Raw genomic sequence first — 16,499 nt, forward strand, 5'->3', positions numbered from 1 at the left:
TTTTTCCTGTGGTCATGCCATGCAGCTCGTGGGATCTTAGTTCCCCAACAAGGGATCCAAGCAGCCCTGGCAGTGAAAGCACGGAATCGTAACCACTAGGCCACCAGGGAACTCCCCCTCAAGCAATCTTTTATAACCGCATGGGAGATACTGGATTTCTTATATCGATAGCATGATTCTTTTTTTTTTTTTTTTTAAAGAAATTCACGTTCTTTTATTTATTTATTTATTTATTTATTTATTTATTTATTTATTTATGACTGTGTTGGGTCTTAGTTTCTGTGTGAGGGCTTTCTCTAGTTGCGGCAAGCGGGGACCACTCTTCATCGCGGTGCGCGGGCCTCTCACTATCGCGGCCTCTCTTGTTGCGGAGCACAGGCTCCAGACGCGCAGGCTCAGTAGTTGTGGCTCATGGGCCCAGTTGCTCCGTGGCATGTGGGATCTTCCCAGACCAGGGCTCGAACCCGTGTCCCCTGCATTGGCAGGCAGATTCTCAACCACTGCGCCACCAGGGAAGCCCGATAGCATGATTCTTATTCAACTTGAATGCATGGGATTTACAACAAATTTTTATACATAACCTAGACTACCCAAACTTACCCTTCATAGGACTTCTTTTCCAGCTGCAACTGAAAAACCCACCCCATTTGGCCTACCCGCTTGAATTCCCTCAGCAAGGGAAGGCCCTACGCCTCCCCCCCCTTCCCCGCCCCCAGCCCTACTCTACTCAAGTACAAAACCGCAAGACTGGTAACAGCATTTTTCTACTTATTCACGTTTACCCCCTAGTAGAAAATAACAAGTTCCTTCAAGCAACAGCATTACGCTTAGGAGCAATCACCACACCCTTACACAGCAACGGGAGTTCTCACCCAAAACGACATCCAAAAAATGGTTGTTTTCTCCACTTTCAGCCAAGTAGGCCTCATCATAGCAACAATGGCATGAACCAACTTCATTGAGCCTTCCTGCACATTTGTACACGCGCCTTCTTCAAAGCCGTATTGTTTCTATGCTCCGGATCCATGATCCACGATTCAAACGATGAACAAGACATTCGAACAATAGGAGGTTTATGGAAAGCCGTATCTTTTACCGCAACATCTCTGGTCATCGGAAGCCTCGCGGCAACAGGAAGACCCTGCCTCACAGGTTTTCATTCCAAAGACCTAATGATGGAAACTCCTGACGCGTCAAATACCAACGCCTGAGCGCTGTTAATCACTCTCATCACCGCGTCGCTCCCAGCTGTCTACAGCACAGGAATTCTTTTCTTCCTGCTCCCAGGGCAACCTCGCTTCTCTACATTAATTCTCATCAGTGAAAACACCCGCTCTTAATCGATTCCATCAAATGTCTATTAGCCTGGGGCTTCCCTGGTGGCGCAGTGGTTGGGAATCCGCCTGCCAATGCAGGGGACACGGGTTCGAGCCCTGGTCTGGGAGGATCCCACATGCCGCAGAGCAACTAAGCCCGTGCGCCACAACTACTGAGCCTGCGCGTCTGGAGCCTGTGCTCCGCAACAAGAGAGGCCGCGATAGTGAGAGGCCTGCGCACCGCGACGAGGAGTGGCCCCCACTCTCCGCAACTGGAGAAAGCCCTCGCACAGAAACGAAGACCCAACACAGCCAAAAATAAATAAATAAATTTATTTAAAAAAAAAAATGTCTATTAGCCAGCAGCAACTTCACTGGATTCCTTCTCTCCAACAATATTCCCCCACCAACAATTCCACAAATAACTATGCCTCATTATTGGAAATGAACTGCCCTGGCCGCGACTGTCAGGTTTTATTCTGGCCCTTGAAATCAACTACACAAAATCTAAAATTGAATTATCCTTCAAACCTCTTCAAATTCTCTCACCTCTTAGGCTATTTTCCAACTCTCATGCACTGCCTCTCACCATACTTAAATTTATCAGCGAGCCAAAAATCAGCCTCATCGTTTTTTAAAAAAATTTTATTGAAGTATAGTTGATTTACAATTTTGTGTTACTTTCTACTGTACAGCAAAGTGAATCAGTTATACATATACACATATCTACTCTTTTTAGATTCTTTTCCCATATAGGTCATTACAGCATACTGAATAGAGTTCCAGTAGGTCCTTATTAGTTACCTATTTTATATATAGCAGTGTTCCTTTGCCTTTTTAAAAAAAATATTGAGTATTTTCTTCATTTGAGAGTTCTTGACATACTATAGATATCACCCTTTGTAATATGCCTTGGAAATATCTTCTCATATTCTGTGAATTATATTTTAACTTTGCTTCTGTAGTTACTTCAAGGTCAGAGATGTTCTCCTCTACTTTCTAAAATGTTTAAGGATTTGCATCTTATATTTAGTACTTGCTTCTGCCTTGATTTTTGTGTGTGGTGTGAGTCTCTCATCCCCTCTGATTTATTATTTCAGTGAGTGACTCTGTTCTTCTAATAGACAATATTGCCCCTGTCATTTACCAGGTTTATGTATATGCCTGGGTCTGGTGCTAACTTTCTTGGGCTATTTTTCCCCTTGCTAATACCACAGTCTTGATAAAAATCTTAATATCTGATATGGCAAGTTCTAAATTGTTTTATTCTTGGCACTTCTTTTAATTTTAAAGACTTTTTAGAGAAGTTTTGGGTTTACAATAAAACGAAGAGGAAGATTACAGAGGCACTTTAGTTTTTATTATGAATTCTTAAGATGGATTTGGCAAGTTTCATTAAAAAAGCTTTTTGATTTTTTCTTGGAATTGCATTGAATTAATAGATTAATTTGTGGAAAAATGATTTATTATTGAACCTCACAGTCATGAACATAGCATCTTCACTGATTTAGGTCCTTTATTGTTTTTCAGTAAAGTCTCATGGTTTTCTTCATAAAAGTCTTGCCCATCTTTTGTCAGGTTTATCCTAGATACTTATTTTTGTAGCTACCCAGAATGGGATCTTTTTCTTTTCTTGGCCGCACAATGTGGCTTGTGGGATCTTAGATCCCTAACCAGGGATTGAACCCAGGCCCTTGGCAGTGAGAGTATGGAATCCTAACCACTGGACCACCACGAAATTCCCCAGAATGGGATCTTTATTTAAAAATTACATATTCTGATTAGAATTGTGGAACAAGGATGGGGTTAATTTTGATTACTTTGTATTCAGCAATGTTGCTGGCATCTTTTTTTCCCTCTAATAGTTTGGATTCCTGTAAGACATCTCACATTCTGGATTTATCTGTTTGTGTTCTTGTGTTATTTATCTTGTTCCTCTATTCCTAGTATTTCCTCTAAACAGAAAGCAAGCTCTAAAGTCTTGCTTAAATTCAGGTTAGGCCTCTTCTTGTTTTAAGCGTTTCTTGTAGGTGATGTTGTGTACTTCATCAGGCAGTGTGTACCCTGACGTAGTGCCACTCTTAGTGCACACTTAATCAGTGGGTTCAGGTGCTGACAGCCTGACTCTTCCCACTGTAAAGTTTCCCACCACCTTTTTAGCTGAAAAGTTTCATCCACTGACCTTTGTCTAAATCTGTTATTTTAGTAAGGGTTGCAAAGTGGTGACTTTATACTGTAATTCCTGCCACTTTTATTAACTAAAATTCTTCAGTAATACTGTTACATTTTTAGTATGCATATTTGATTTTATACAAACGTATAAATTTAATCAGTGTTCCTACCCATCTCCCAAACAAAACTGACCTTAGAATGAATGCCCATCAGTTCTTCCCATCTACTGCATTGTTGTTGCCTAGTTGTTTAAATTTATCTTGTTTTTTTTTTTTTTTTTTTTTTTTTTTTTTTTTTTTAAATTTTTTAATTTATTTTTATTTATTTATTTATTTATTTATGGTTGTGTTGGGTCTTCGTTTCTGTGCGAGGGCTTTCTCTAGTTGTGGCAAGAGGGGGCCACTCCTCATCGCGGTGCGCGGGCCTCTCACTATCGCGGCCTCTCTTGTTGCGGAGCACAGGCTCCAGACGCGCAGGCTCAGTAATTGTGGCTCACGGGCCCAGTTGCTCCGCGGCATGTGGGATCTTCCCAGACCAGGGCTCGAACCCGTGTTCCTTGCATTAGCAGGCAGATTCTCAACCACTGCGCCACCAGGGAAGCCCTATCTTGTTTTAACATCTCCCTCAAGTTAGCTATTATTGTTGTTTTATGCAACCATTGCTTTTTTAGACTTGACAATATATTTTATTTTTTCCTCACCATTGCCTCTTTACATTCTACTTATTTTTGGATTCCATTTTCTTCTGACTCAAGGGTTAGTTGTCCTTTCAGCAAGAGTGCCCTTATACTTAAAAAATAGCTAAGCTGGATGGTGAATTCTAGATTGACAGTTTTGGGGGTTTTTTTTTTAATCTCAATCCTTCAGAGATATTATTCCATTGTCATCCGGGCTCTAACATTGCAAAATAAAAATCTGCTGTGAGCCTACATTCATAGTAGGTCATCTTTGGTTCTAAGATTTTATCTTTGCATTTGGTATTGAGTTTCACTGGAAGACATCCAGGTGGATTTATTTTCATGTAACTTGCGAGGGATGTGGTATGCTTCCTTAGTCTGAGGATTGACATTCTTCATTTCTAGAAAATTCTCATTTGTTTTCCACTTTGAAATTAGCTCTCCTTATTCTCCCTCTGGATTAGATTCTGCATCAGACATGCATGGGACCTTCTCATTCCATCCTCTGTAAAGTTTTTTTTTTTTTGAGAAATGTGGGTTTTTTTAAATATATTTATTTTTTGGCTGCATCAGGTCTTAGTTGTGGCACACGGGCTCTTCGTTGCAGTGTGTGGGCTTCTCTCTAGTTGTGGCGTGCAGGCTCCAGAGTGCATGGGCTCTGTAGTTGTGGCACACATGCTCCACAGCATGTGGGCTCTGTAGTTGCGGCACACAGGCTCTCTAGCTGTGGTGTATGGGCTTAGTTGCCCCGCGGTGTGTGGGATCTTAGTGCCCCAACCAGGGATTGAACCAGCGTCCCCTGCATTGCAAGATGGGTTCTTAACCACTGGACCACCAAGGAAGTCCCATCCTCTATAACAATGAACTCTTTAATATTTTCTAACTCTTTATCTCTGTGTGCTACATTCTGGATGGTAGCCTCAAACACTAATTTTTTTCTTAAGCTGTATTTCACTTATTCATTGAATTTTAACTCTAATTTACAGTATAGCAGCTCCACTGAGTTTTTAACTTCATTTACTTTATTTTCTTTCAGATTATTCTACGAAGATCCTAAGTTCTTCTGATGCTAATTCTCCTATTTGTTGGATTTACTGAATCTTCCTCACGTTGGTTCCACTGTATTCTTTGGAAGTGCAAACTCCAGGTTTCCAATGGCTCAGCCCTTTTTATTTGATCCTCAAGTTCGACTCAACCACCTGTACACTTGGTCTAGCTTCTGAGTACCTTTCCCAGCCACCAGTTACCCCCCTTCCCTCACAGTCAGAATATTTAACATCTACAAAAAGATTGTTCCACCAGAAGCCAGTAGCCAGTTGGAACCTAATCCTGGCTCTGGACAAACCAATGTCAACCCATTGCTTCTGCCTTTGAAATCCTCTCAAGTTAGGGTTTAACCTAAAATCTACATGGGCAACAGAGAAGAAGCCAGATCTTTTTTTTTTTTTTTTTTTTTTTGGCCACACTACTGCAAGGCATGTGGGATATTAGTTCCCTGATCAGGGATTGAACCCATGCCCCCTGCAGTGGAAGCCCAGAGCCCTAATCACTGGACCACCAGGGAATTCCCAGAAGCCAGCTCTTAATAAAACCAGCCTCTATGGAGCAGGAGGTATAGCTGGAGACTCTGAAGTTCTAAACCCCGCCTTGGTGCCTTCTGTAACTATCTCCACAAATAATGATGCATACTAAGTAACTCCCAAATTCAGTGACTTAACACTATGTATTTAGCTCATGAGTCTGTGGGTCATAGTTTAGGTTGCGTGGCTTTTCTGTCCTTGGCAGGGCTGACTTGAAGTCTGGGCATAGGCTTGCTGTTGGCTGGAAGCTCATGCTTCTGGGTCATCTCTCTGTCAACAAGGGAAACCAGTCCTCCTCCATGTGCCTCTCACATCCTGCCAGCAGGCTGGCCCAAACATGTTCTCATGGCAGTGGGAGAAGCAAGAGAGACAAGCCCCAAAGGGAAAGTGCTTTTCAGGTCCCTGTTTTATCCTGTTTTAACATCCCACCCATGTCTCTACTTCCTTGAGCACATGCCCTCACAACGAAGGGTGGTAGCTGCCACCCTGATGGGCATCCTCTGATTAAAGACTATTTTCCCTCAAATGTGAATCTATAGGGGAATACGTTCACTGAATGGAATACAGAAATTCTCTACTGATATGGAAAGATATCCAATTTAATATGACACTGTGTCTCTTGGTACAGATATAAGTAAGGCATATTGGGGGGAATCAAGCAGGTTAGAAGTTGAGCGTGTGCAGTTCCCTAAGCTTTCATAAGCCTATAGTTTGTTTGGGACATAAACAGACTACAGGCAGAGAGGGACCCTGCCCCACAGTGCTCCCATGTGTATGTACAGAAGGTACAGGGGGCACTCGAGTAATCATTCAACTCTCAAAGAATGGAAGCTCTCTGGAAGAGCGGCCTTATTGAAAAAGGAGACCCTCAAGAGCTCAGGGGCTGGACAATCCCACTCCTGGGCATATATCCAGAGAAAACCATAATTCAAAAGGATGCATGCACCCCTATGTTCATTGCAGCTATTTACAATAGCCAGGACATGGAAGCAACCTAAATGTCCATTGACAGAGGAATGGATAAAGAAGATGTGGTATATACAATGGAATATTACTCAGCCATAAAAAAGAACAAAATAATGCCATTTGCAGTGACATGGATGGACCTAGAGATTGTCATACAAAGTAAAGTAAGTCAGAAAGAGAAAGACGAACATCGTATAATATCACTTATATGTGGAACCTAGAAAAATGGTACAGATGAACTTATTTGCAAAGCAGAAAGAGTCACAGATGTAGAAAACAAATTTATGGTTACCAAGTGGGGAAGGGGAGGTGGGATGAACTGGGAGATTGGGGTTGACATATATACACTACTATGTATAAAATAGATAATAAGAAAATACTGTATAGCACAGGGAACTCAGTGCTCTGTGGTGACCTAAATGGGAAGGAAACCTAAAAAAGAGTGGATATATGTAAATGTATAACTGATTCACTTTGCTGCACAGCAGAAACTAACACAACATTGTAAAACAACTATACTCCAATAAAAATTTAAAAAAAAAGAAAACAACTCAAGGGCTGGAATCAGTATGTTTTTCCATTGTGCTAACTCAAACCTTTAGAGTCATCTCTCCAATAAGCTACCAAAATGAGGGAGGAAATGAACCCCCAGGGCCATCCAAATTTGTCTTAATCCACCCCTGGCCCTGGGGCCCTGCAGCTGGGTTAGATGAGGGTGACATATTCAACATCATGAGAACTAGAAGATTAGGGGAAGGACATTTGAAACTGTTGGTCCATACTTGTAAAAGGGGGAAAAAAAAAGTTACTCATGTCCCCTTGACCTCTGTGTATTTCTGGGGTCAGACATGTTCACACCTGATCAGTTGAGATCTGTCATCCCCCGTCAGGGATGAGCCACACCATCCTCCTTTCTGGACTCAGGAGTTGCCATTTTCCAATGTAAGTAGACAGTGGGCAGAGGAGGGTGGCCATAGAATACCTGGGACAAAGTGTCCAAGTTTGTCTACATAGATTTGAACGAAATGAAACATCCACCCATTCATCTGTTGAGGTCAAAGCAGGTGCAAAAGTCCTTGAGTACCTAGGAGCTCAGATAGACAGAGGCGGTAATCACCTTGTGCAAGTTGTAAAAAGGTGAAGACAGACCAGCTGGCCCTGTGGAAGTCATCACTGAGGACTCTGGTATAGTTGGCAAATAATACAAGTCTTTGCAGTGAAGAGTTGCTTGCATGATTTCTCACTGGGCATCTCAAGCTTTATGGTGCTTGCTTACCCATGGTGGACTTGAGCACAGCCCACTGGTCTGTGGTAGAGGTGATGGCCACACGTGTTGGCTTTTTCCATGTATGTTTGTCTCAACACTTTTCTCTAGATGTGGTTGCTTCATCTAAACATACATATAATGTAAATATTGAGTCTGTAATTATTTACGTTTACACGGGGGATGCACCCAATATATGGTATGTCTTTACAAGTCCAGTCCTGGGTGGCCCAAAGACCTGACCATTACAGCTAGGCCGTTAGCGACAGCCCATGAGCTTATATACAGATATTGTTCATTAAATCCTGGGGGGGTGCACTCTGGCTAGAAGTCCCACCTTAAGTTCAGCTCCTCACAAGGGGCGTCCATTGCTGCGGGCCATCGGCCGTTTGCTCTCACTGAAAGGCTCTAGCATCATAGAGGACCTGCTCACCTTGGAGGTGGGTGGGCTCCTTCGTCACTGATTCTTGTCAGCTGGCCTTCATGAAACCAGCAGCCCAGTAGGGAAGACACCTGTTTGTGAAGTTAGTTAAAGCCTTAGGGGCTGGCCTTAATTGGAAGATCCACGATATTTTCATGATAGAACTTTCCCTCCTATGGAATGTAGTTCAGACTTGCAGGATGTCAAGTTGGAGGCTGTTTTGATTAGAGCTCAGTCATTCTCACAGTCGCTTCTCAGCGGCAGGAGAAAGTTCTCAAGTTCAAAAGCTCAGGGGCCCAGAGGAACTGGAGGAGTGGTCATTGCCAAAGGCCCCCTTCAGCTGTGCGGTTGGTCACAGACACATGTACTTCCTCTAGGCCTGAAGCAGACAGAGGTGCTAGGGTAAGGCGTCTTTCATTGCTGCCCAAATGGCTTCCAAGATTATTGGTTATTTGGGGCCCTCATTCAAAGGTGGCCACACGTCTGATGACTTGGGGTGGAGGCTGTGGGAATATATCCAGGTTTGGGATGCACTACTGTCTCCAAGAGCCAATATGCAAAGTGGCTAGTTTGGGGGTGGGGCCCCTTTTTTGGTAAGCGGTAGCTACGACAAAGTTTGTCCTTAACTGATTGTGAAATGTCTCTTTGGCTGTGACGCAGCTCCCAAGATGGTTAGTTGGAAGGCAGGTCACGTGGACTTTGTCCTCATTGAGGGGCCCATCTGTCTTTCATCAGCTGTGCTTGGCTGATGCAGCAAAGCAGTTTTCTCTGTGGAGCCATTACAGAGATGCCTGCATACCCACCAACAGTTCACATGATACCAGGTGTGTCCAAACCACTGATGCTCTCTCACTGGGGAATTCAGGGCAATAAGTGTGTTGTGTGCTGTGCCAGGTGAAGGCAAACTCATTCCACCCGTCCCTCACCCCCCCACGCCCCCATTTAAAAAATAAAGTGTTAGCAGTACCCCAGGCTGCAAACGAAGAGCCAGGTATGATGGCAGCAGCACCTCCATCCACTTTGGAGACGTCGGGCACTGTGGAAATGAAAGTGGCCACCTTCTTATTTAAGCGCCCAGAGTCCACAGTAAAGCTCCCGCTTCCATCGGCCAGACAGCGGGGTGCAACTTCCAAGGAAGCTTGGAAGCTATGCGTAGCACCCCTGGCCATCCGAAACCGTGGGTGAAAAGACCTTGTACCTTTTCTTCTCCCTGGAAGAGGCACTGTTTCAAACGCTCGGCAAGCTTTATGGGGAAACCCTGTCCGCGGCTCTGCCTCTGACCCCTTACATGAGCCACCAACAGTGGGTGCAATGAACGGATCCCGTGAGCAGGTTCTTACAAAAGAGCGGCAAGCACAGCCCAGACCAAAACCAACCAAACAAAACCCCACAAAACTACAGGCAGTATCAATAATAGAGTTTAGGAATATGTAGGGCTTCCCCCTGGGTGGGGATGAATCCCGCCACCCGATCCTATACCTGAGTCTTGTCCCCGCTTGTCTCATGGCTGTAGTTTATCCGGTCTGAGTGGTATCAGCTCACGCTGAGTAGTTCTTTGCTGCACAGGAGCCGAGGACTCACTCCAGGTTTCTGCCTCTGCTGGTCCGCTCCGCCCGCCCCTTTAAGGCTGTCAATCACCTGACTTGGCTTTTAGTCGTAAAATAGATGCATCTGTGCAGGAGTTTTCCTGGGCTGTCTTCTTCCTGGCATTCAGTGGCCTCATTACCCAGGATTTTTATTTGGTAGGTGACTCACCTCTCGTTCAAACGACTTGATCATCTGAGAATCTTAGTGGCTTTCTGTCCACCCACTTCTTGGGGTCCCTGGCCGTTCACTGCCCCCTTGAGGCCGTGTATTTTCTTTCCTTGGATGAGTCAGATGCTCAGAGCTCTGGCCAATGGGGCCGCCAATCTCCACTATTGTCTTCTGAGGCTGCCCCTGAATAAGGCTGTTGGTGCAGCCGCCGCATATTGTCGGCTTGTACCCACAGATCCAAATGAACCATCTACGTGGGCAGTGAAGCCGGGAAGGAGAGAGAACCAGCCAGTATGAGGATGCGCTGCCGAGTAGACCACCCTGTGTGATCATTTGCATGGTCCCACGGGACTGTCCTTGGAGACACTGTATAAAACCTGCCTCAGGACAGTCTGTCCCGGGAGAGAAGGAGGACGAATGTATCCACTGACTCCTATGTCCCATTAGCTAGCATCACCCCACGGGGCAGGAACTCCTGCACCTGCGGGCTGGACACCCCTGGCGGCGACCACGGGAAAGCTCTGGTGTGACAGTCAAGAGCTGTCAGTGAAGCGTGCAGCCCAGCTCCGTGGTTGCGCTGGAGTGAAACTGGTCACAGCCCTTGCAGGGCAGGCACACGGCGCCAGCTGGATTAAGAGATGGGGGGGCCAAGAGGATGTGCAGTGCTGCCTAAAATGCGGTGTCTGTTACAGCAACACAGCGAAAGGATGACATACAGCGTGGGGTTTAATAAATAACTGCCATACTTCGCTGCACTTTTTAGGCAATACATCGAGCGACGCTAGAATTATGTAATAAGAAAAGCAAAGGTGTGGTGAATGGTAGATTCGGAAGGGAAGAGGACCGGGGGTGGGGGTGGGGGATGGGAAGCGTGTAGTTACAGTTAAATGGAGGCTGCGGTCGCAAACCAGGGAATTATGATTCATCTGAGCGCCTGAAGTCCAAATAAAACGTGCAAGTTGCGCTTCTGTTCCCGAACCCTGGAGTCGGACGAACCGGGCTCCCCGCGGCCACCAAAAGGCGGCGCTGCGGGCGCGGGCGGCCACCTGCGGGGTCCGGTGAGTTTCCCGTAGAAAGGCAGGCCGAGCCCCTGGGGAGCCGCGGCGGCGCCGGGCAGCGCGCCTCGGGCTGGGGACCCGGCTCCCGCTCCCCGGGGAGGGCCCCGCCCCCGCCCAGCGGTCGGGAGGAAGCAGCTGACTTCCTGCGTCCCCCCCCACCCCCCGACCGCCCCCGCGCCCACCCGCCCCAGCACCGCCGCCGGGGGCGGGGTAGCAAACCTGGGGCCGCCGCAGGCCGCAGCCAGCCCCACGCAAGTTTTGTTTGGCCTAAAAATCCAGATTTCCACTTCTCTCAGTCACTTGGGGAATGAGGGTTTCTTTTTCCTTTTTTTTTTTACAGTTTTGGTCAGATCAATAGAGTGCCCATTTTCCTGGCTGCTATCACTCTTCAGAACTGAGCCCTGCGCAACGCTTCATACCATAGCATTTCCTCTTTTGCACTTTATATATTAATCATGGTCTTTTTTTTTTTTGGCATAATTACTTATCTATACAGAAAGTTACAGTAAATCCTCAACAAGCCACCAGTGGCCTCAGTCTCCTTACAAGGTCCAGAGGCACCAGGTGTTCTCACCGCGGTCTCCTGAGGAAGTTTCTCCTGGTTTCCTGCCCCCTTCAACCTGGGCCGGTCGCTGTGTCCATTTGTCTGGTGCCCCGTGGGCAGCCTGGCAGTTCCCTTCAGGGCAGGGGGTGCCTGACTTTTTTTTCTTTTTTAAAGCAGAGAAATCCCTTTTCTCAATCTAAATCCCCCATGAAATTCCATTATATAAAACAGGAAATATAGTATTCATATAAATTACTCATTTACATTTATAACATTGACTTCTTATGAATTGAGTCTAGAAGAGTAATGGGATTAATTTGAAAAGCGCACGATTTGGAGGAAGGAGCTAACTGGGGCTGTAGCCTCATCTTCCATTCATTCCGCTGCTTGGTCCTGGTGGCAGGAGTTGGAGGAAGCCTGGCTCGCCCAGGACGTCGTGGAAGGTTCTCAGCCGCTCACCTCCCACTCCTGGCGTCTCCCTGGACCAGCCCAGGTGCAAGGCCAGCCTTCCCCGAGGGCTGCATGAGGCCAGGGAGCCTGTGCTGGAGCATGGCCAGCCCAGGGGTTCCCACCGTTCAGTGCTTGCCACTGATAACAGAAGAGTGTGCGTTTTAAGATGTTAACATATATTTTGCACATAAAATCGACATCTGTGAGCTCCTCGGAGCACCTGTGAGAGTTTACAGGCTGCAGTTCAGAAACCACTACAGTGGGGAAAAGATGGCGCTGAGAAGGGGCCCAAAGGTCTGCGGTGTTTCCATGGCAACAGAAGTTAGCTATCCTTGCTAAGGAAGAGGCCTGGGAGGTGGTGGCACAGGGAGTGGGACAGCTCTGGGTCACCTGAGCGTCCTGGCTGGAGGCCCAGGCTGAGGGCCAAGCAGGTCACCATGTCTGGAAGAGAAGCCGCCAGGCCCGCTGCAGCACAAGGGCTGTGTCAGGCCAGGGCCTCCGTCAAGAACACACTTGTTTCCTTCTCTGGGCCTCCTGCAGACACCAGGGCCACCTGCCTGTGGAGGAAACCAGCTAGCACAGGCTGGCTCTGGCCCCACCCTGCCTGCCCACCCAGAGGACCTGGGTGGGGTGGTCACAGGCCAGACCTGGACTCAAATCCCAGCTCTAGCCCTAACCTCACTTCCCCTCGGCTTTCTCCTTGGGTCTCCCTACTCCACAGCCCGACCTTCAGGATAGATGTGCTTCCTAGCAGGGCCCTCAGAGAAAGAGGCAGTGCTTTGGCTGCACGCCACCTCCTGCAGAGAGCAGCACAGCTAAGCTATTTTCCAGAGCCTCTCTGAGCAGCAGTCTTTCTTGTGGGCGGTGAGAAAACACCTGTGCAGAGGCCTGCCAGACAAAGGGCCCCAGCCCACTGTCCAGCCCTCCTCCCCAGGTCTCTGCTGGCCAGGAGCTGCCCGCTCGTGGGAGATGATGTGGGCAGACCCACTCTGGTCTCATCTCCCAGTGTCCCTAGTGCCACAGGTGCCAACACCCTATCCTGGGCCTGTGGTGGCCACAATGAGCCAAGGCTGGCTCTTGGTTCTTGGGGCAGGTACCTGACTCCCATCCTCCCCCCATGGGTCCAGTCTTCCCTCCTCTCACACCTTGGCTTGGTCCTGCCTGGCTGGGTCTGTGCAGTGGGTCACCTCCCCGTGCTGGGACAGAGTTTGGCTTACGCGTGGGCACTCCCCCTGGGTGAGCAGCCCCAGAGAGCACCTGGTTTAGAGAAGACACCCACATCCTGCAGCCTGTATCCTTTAGACCTGCGACGCTTAGCTGTTAGAACACGGCGCTGGCCTCTGCTGGGCTGTGGTGCCTGCTGTGGGGTGTGCGTAATTGGACCTCTGCCTTCCTCCATTTCCCAAGTAGCTTTGCAGCTACTTAGGTGCCTTAGACAGAAGGTCCTGCATTGCTTTAAAAAAAGAAAAAATTGTGGTAAAATATACATATAACATAAAAGTTAACCGTTTTAACAAATTTTAGTTATACAGTGCAGTGGCATTAATTACATTTAGATTATTGTGCAGCCATCACCACCGTCCATCTCCAGAATTTTTTTTTTTTTTTTTTTTGGCTTCTCGCCATGTGGGATCTTAGTTCCCTGACCAGGGATCAAACCCGTATCCCCTGCAGTGGAAGCACGGAGTCCTAACCACTGGACCACCATGGAAGTCCCAACCAGAATGTTTTCATCTTCCCAAATGGAAACTGTACGCGTTAAACACTCACACCAGGGCCCCTCCCTCCAGACCCTGGCAACCACCATTTTACTTCCTGTCTCTCTGAATTTTGCCTACGCTATGCACCTCATGTAACTAAAATCATACAGTATTTGTCCTTTTGTGTCTGGCTTATTTCACTTAACATAATATCTTTAAGGTTCATCCATGGTGTAGCATGTGTCAGAATTGCCCTCTTTTTAAAGGCTGCCTGTGTTGCTTTTGAGTCTTGTGTAAACAGTACTGGCTTCCACCCTTTACATCAATTTACTTTGAAAATACACAAGGGCTTCCCTGGTGACGCAGTGGTTAAGAATCCGCGTGCCAATGCAGGTGACACGGGTTCGAGCCCTGGTCCGGGAAGATCCCACATGCCACGGAGCAAAGCCCCTGCGCCACAACTACTGAAGCCCGCGCGCCTAGAGCCCATGCTCCGCAACAAGAGAAGCCACCACAATGAGAAGCCTGCGCACCGCATGGAAGAGGAGCCCCTGCTCTCTGCAACTAGAGGAAGCCCGCGCCCAGCAACAAAGACCCAACGCAGCCAAAATTAAATAAATAATTTATAAAAAAGAAAGAAAATACTCAAATCTTGAGAGGCCAGGACCATCTGCATCCTCTGCTCCTCTTACCGCCGGTGGGGCACACAAACCCAGTGGGCCCCCAGGTAGCGCTCACTTCACAGCCTTCTTCTAACTTAATAAGAAATCCTTCTGCAATTGGCCAAGTCAACATTTTATTTAAAAACATACAAACACGTACACAATGGTAACAAAAGGAAAGGAACCGAGATCTCCTATTTGGGGACAGGCTGACAGCATGGTGCTCCCATAAGCCTCACTTTAAGAAAGAGGGTACCTTCAAGACCAGATTTCCAAGCGAGATAAATTAGGAGGTGGCTGTGTTTTCACAAGAGGATTTAAGGCAGCGCCCCTCCCCGAGGGCTGCGGAGAGCGGAAGGGTTCGGCAGGAATATTAAAAAACCACCCCCTTCACCTTAACGGGGGGAGGGGGGCATCAGTCCCTGAGGCGGTTCTAAAGCAGGAGGGAGAGATCATATTTCCCTGGAGGCTGCTTTTCTTTCCCGGACGGGGAGGAATATTCTCTGAGGAAGTGAAGAAGGCTGGCGAGAGAGGCTGGACCCGCTCAGGAGCCGGAGGAAGGGCCCCTCCCGCACCCACCGGCCCGGGGACCCAGACCCCGGTCTCTCCTGCGGCCGCCGGCTCAAGCCCCTCCATCCGCGTGGGTCACACGTCCTGCAGCGCCTCCTACAGGGCTGGCGGGCTGTTAGGGTATCAGACGGCGGCATCTGGGAAAGGAAGCGGAAGAGTTGGCAGAGCTCGGCCAGCAGGGCTGCCCAACGGCTGCGCATGCGCTGCCTCCCCCCCGCCCGCACCACCGCCCGTGGGAATGATGATTCCCCTCCCTGCTCCTCCCCATCCCAGCCAGGCCTCTTCCTCAGAGGTACTGTAACTTCTTCAGCTGTTTCTTTTGGCTCTTCCTCCGTAATTTTACCTAGTATATGTATACTTACATTTATAGATTACTTTTAGACATTACCTATTAACTTTTTCGCATTTTTTTATCATTCATTTTTTCTTAAAACAGTTTCACAGACATATAATTCATATACCATACAGTTCACCCATTTAAAGTGTGCAATTCCGCCGCTTGCACTATATTCACAGAACTGTGCAGCTACCCCAATTTTAGAGCATTCTCATCGCCTCCAAAAGCAGCACCACAGGCATGCGCAGTCACCCCTGTATCCCTCCCCCCAGCCCTAAGCAACCACTACCCTACTCTGTGTCTCTGTGGATTTGTCTATTTTGGACATTTTTCCTAAATGGAATCCTACAATATGTGGTCCTTGGTGACTGGCTCCTTTCACCTAGCCTTCTGTTAGCTTTTTGCCACTGGGACCATTAAGACTGAAGCGCTGCTGTGGCAACCTCTCTGCTGGGCAAGGTAAGGTGCTTTGATATTTTTAATGTATTTTTAAAAAACAAAGAAAAAGAAGAAAGAAAGGAAGTGCTGGATCAAAGAAAGAAGTAAATTAACCGAAATAGCTGGTTTGACTTTCAGCAATTCTATTTCTAGGAATTTATTCTAAAGATAAAAAATATTAAGTGTGTGTATAGGGATATATTTATAAGGATATTCATTACAGCACTGTTTAGTAGGAAAGAATTTTCTTTTAAAAAATAAAAAAACAAACATAATGTCCCCAAATAGGAGACAAGTAAACTACGGCACCGACACGCACTGGAGCCAGTGCAATACCGTGGAGCCATGAAGGATGCCAGAGAAGGACACCTAATGATGTGGGGAAAGTGCCTGATAGGGGCCTAGGTAGAAGCAGAAGAGAAGGTTACAAAATAATACATGAACTCTGATCCTTTAATAAATGCACATGTGCAGGGACTTCCCTGGCGGTCCAGTGGTTAAGACTCCGTGATTCCACTGCAGGGGGCATGGTTTCGCTCCCTGGTCGGGGAACTCAGATCCTGCAAGCCGCACGGGGCAGCCAAACAAAC

The 16,499-nt window shown here is 47.2% G+C and overlaps 1 protein-coding gene and 1 pseudogene across 3 annotated transcripts in view; one reads left to right on the plus strand and one right to left on the minus strand.

The window, feature by feature from the left end:
- The window catches only part of LOC309608532 (small ribosomal subunit protein eS27 pseudogene), a 211,917-nt pseudogene that overhangs the window by 182,132 nt on the left and 13,286 nt on the right, over positions 1-16,499 (plus strand). The window lies entirely within an intron of this gene.
- Positions 14,681-16,499, minus strand: part of CMTM7 (CKLF like MARVEL transmembrane domain containing 7) — a 42,602-nt gene continuing 40,783 nt past the window's right edge. For both annotated transcript variants that reach the window (XM_082348785.1, XM_082348784.1), the window contains one exon: positions 14,681-15,271. In XM_082348785.1, the coding sequence (XP_082204911.1) occupies positions 15,258-15,271 (14 nt within the window). In that variant the 3' untranslated portion in view covers positions 14,681-15,257. The remainder of the gene's footprint in view (positions 15,272-16,499) is intronic.

This window comes from Balaenoptera borealis (genome assembly GCF_965194805.1).
Source record: "Balaenoptera borealis genome assembly, chromosome: 12".
Classification (NCBI taxonomy): Eukaryota; Metazoa; Chordata; class Mammalia; order Artiodactyla; family Balaenopteridae; genus Balaenoptera; species Balaenoptera borealis.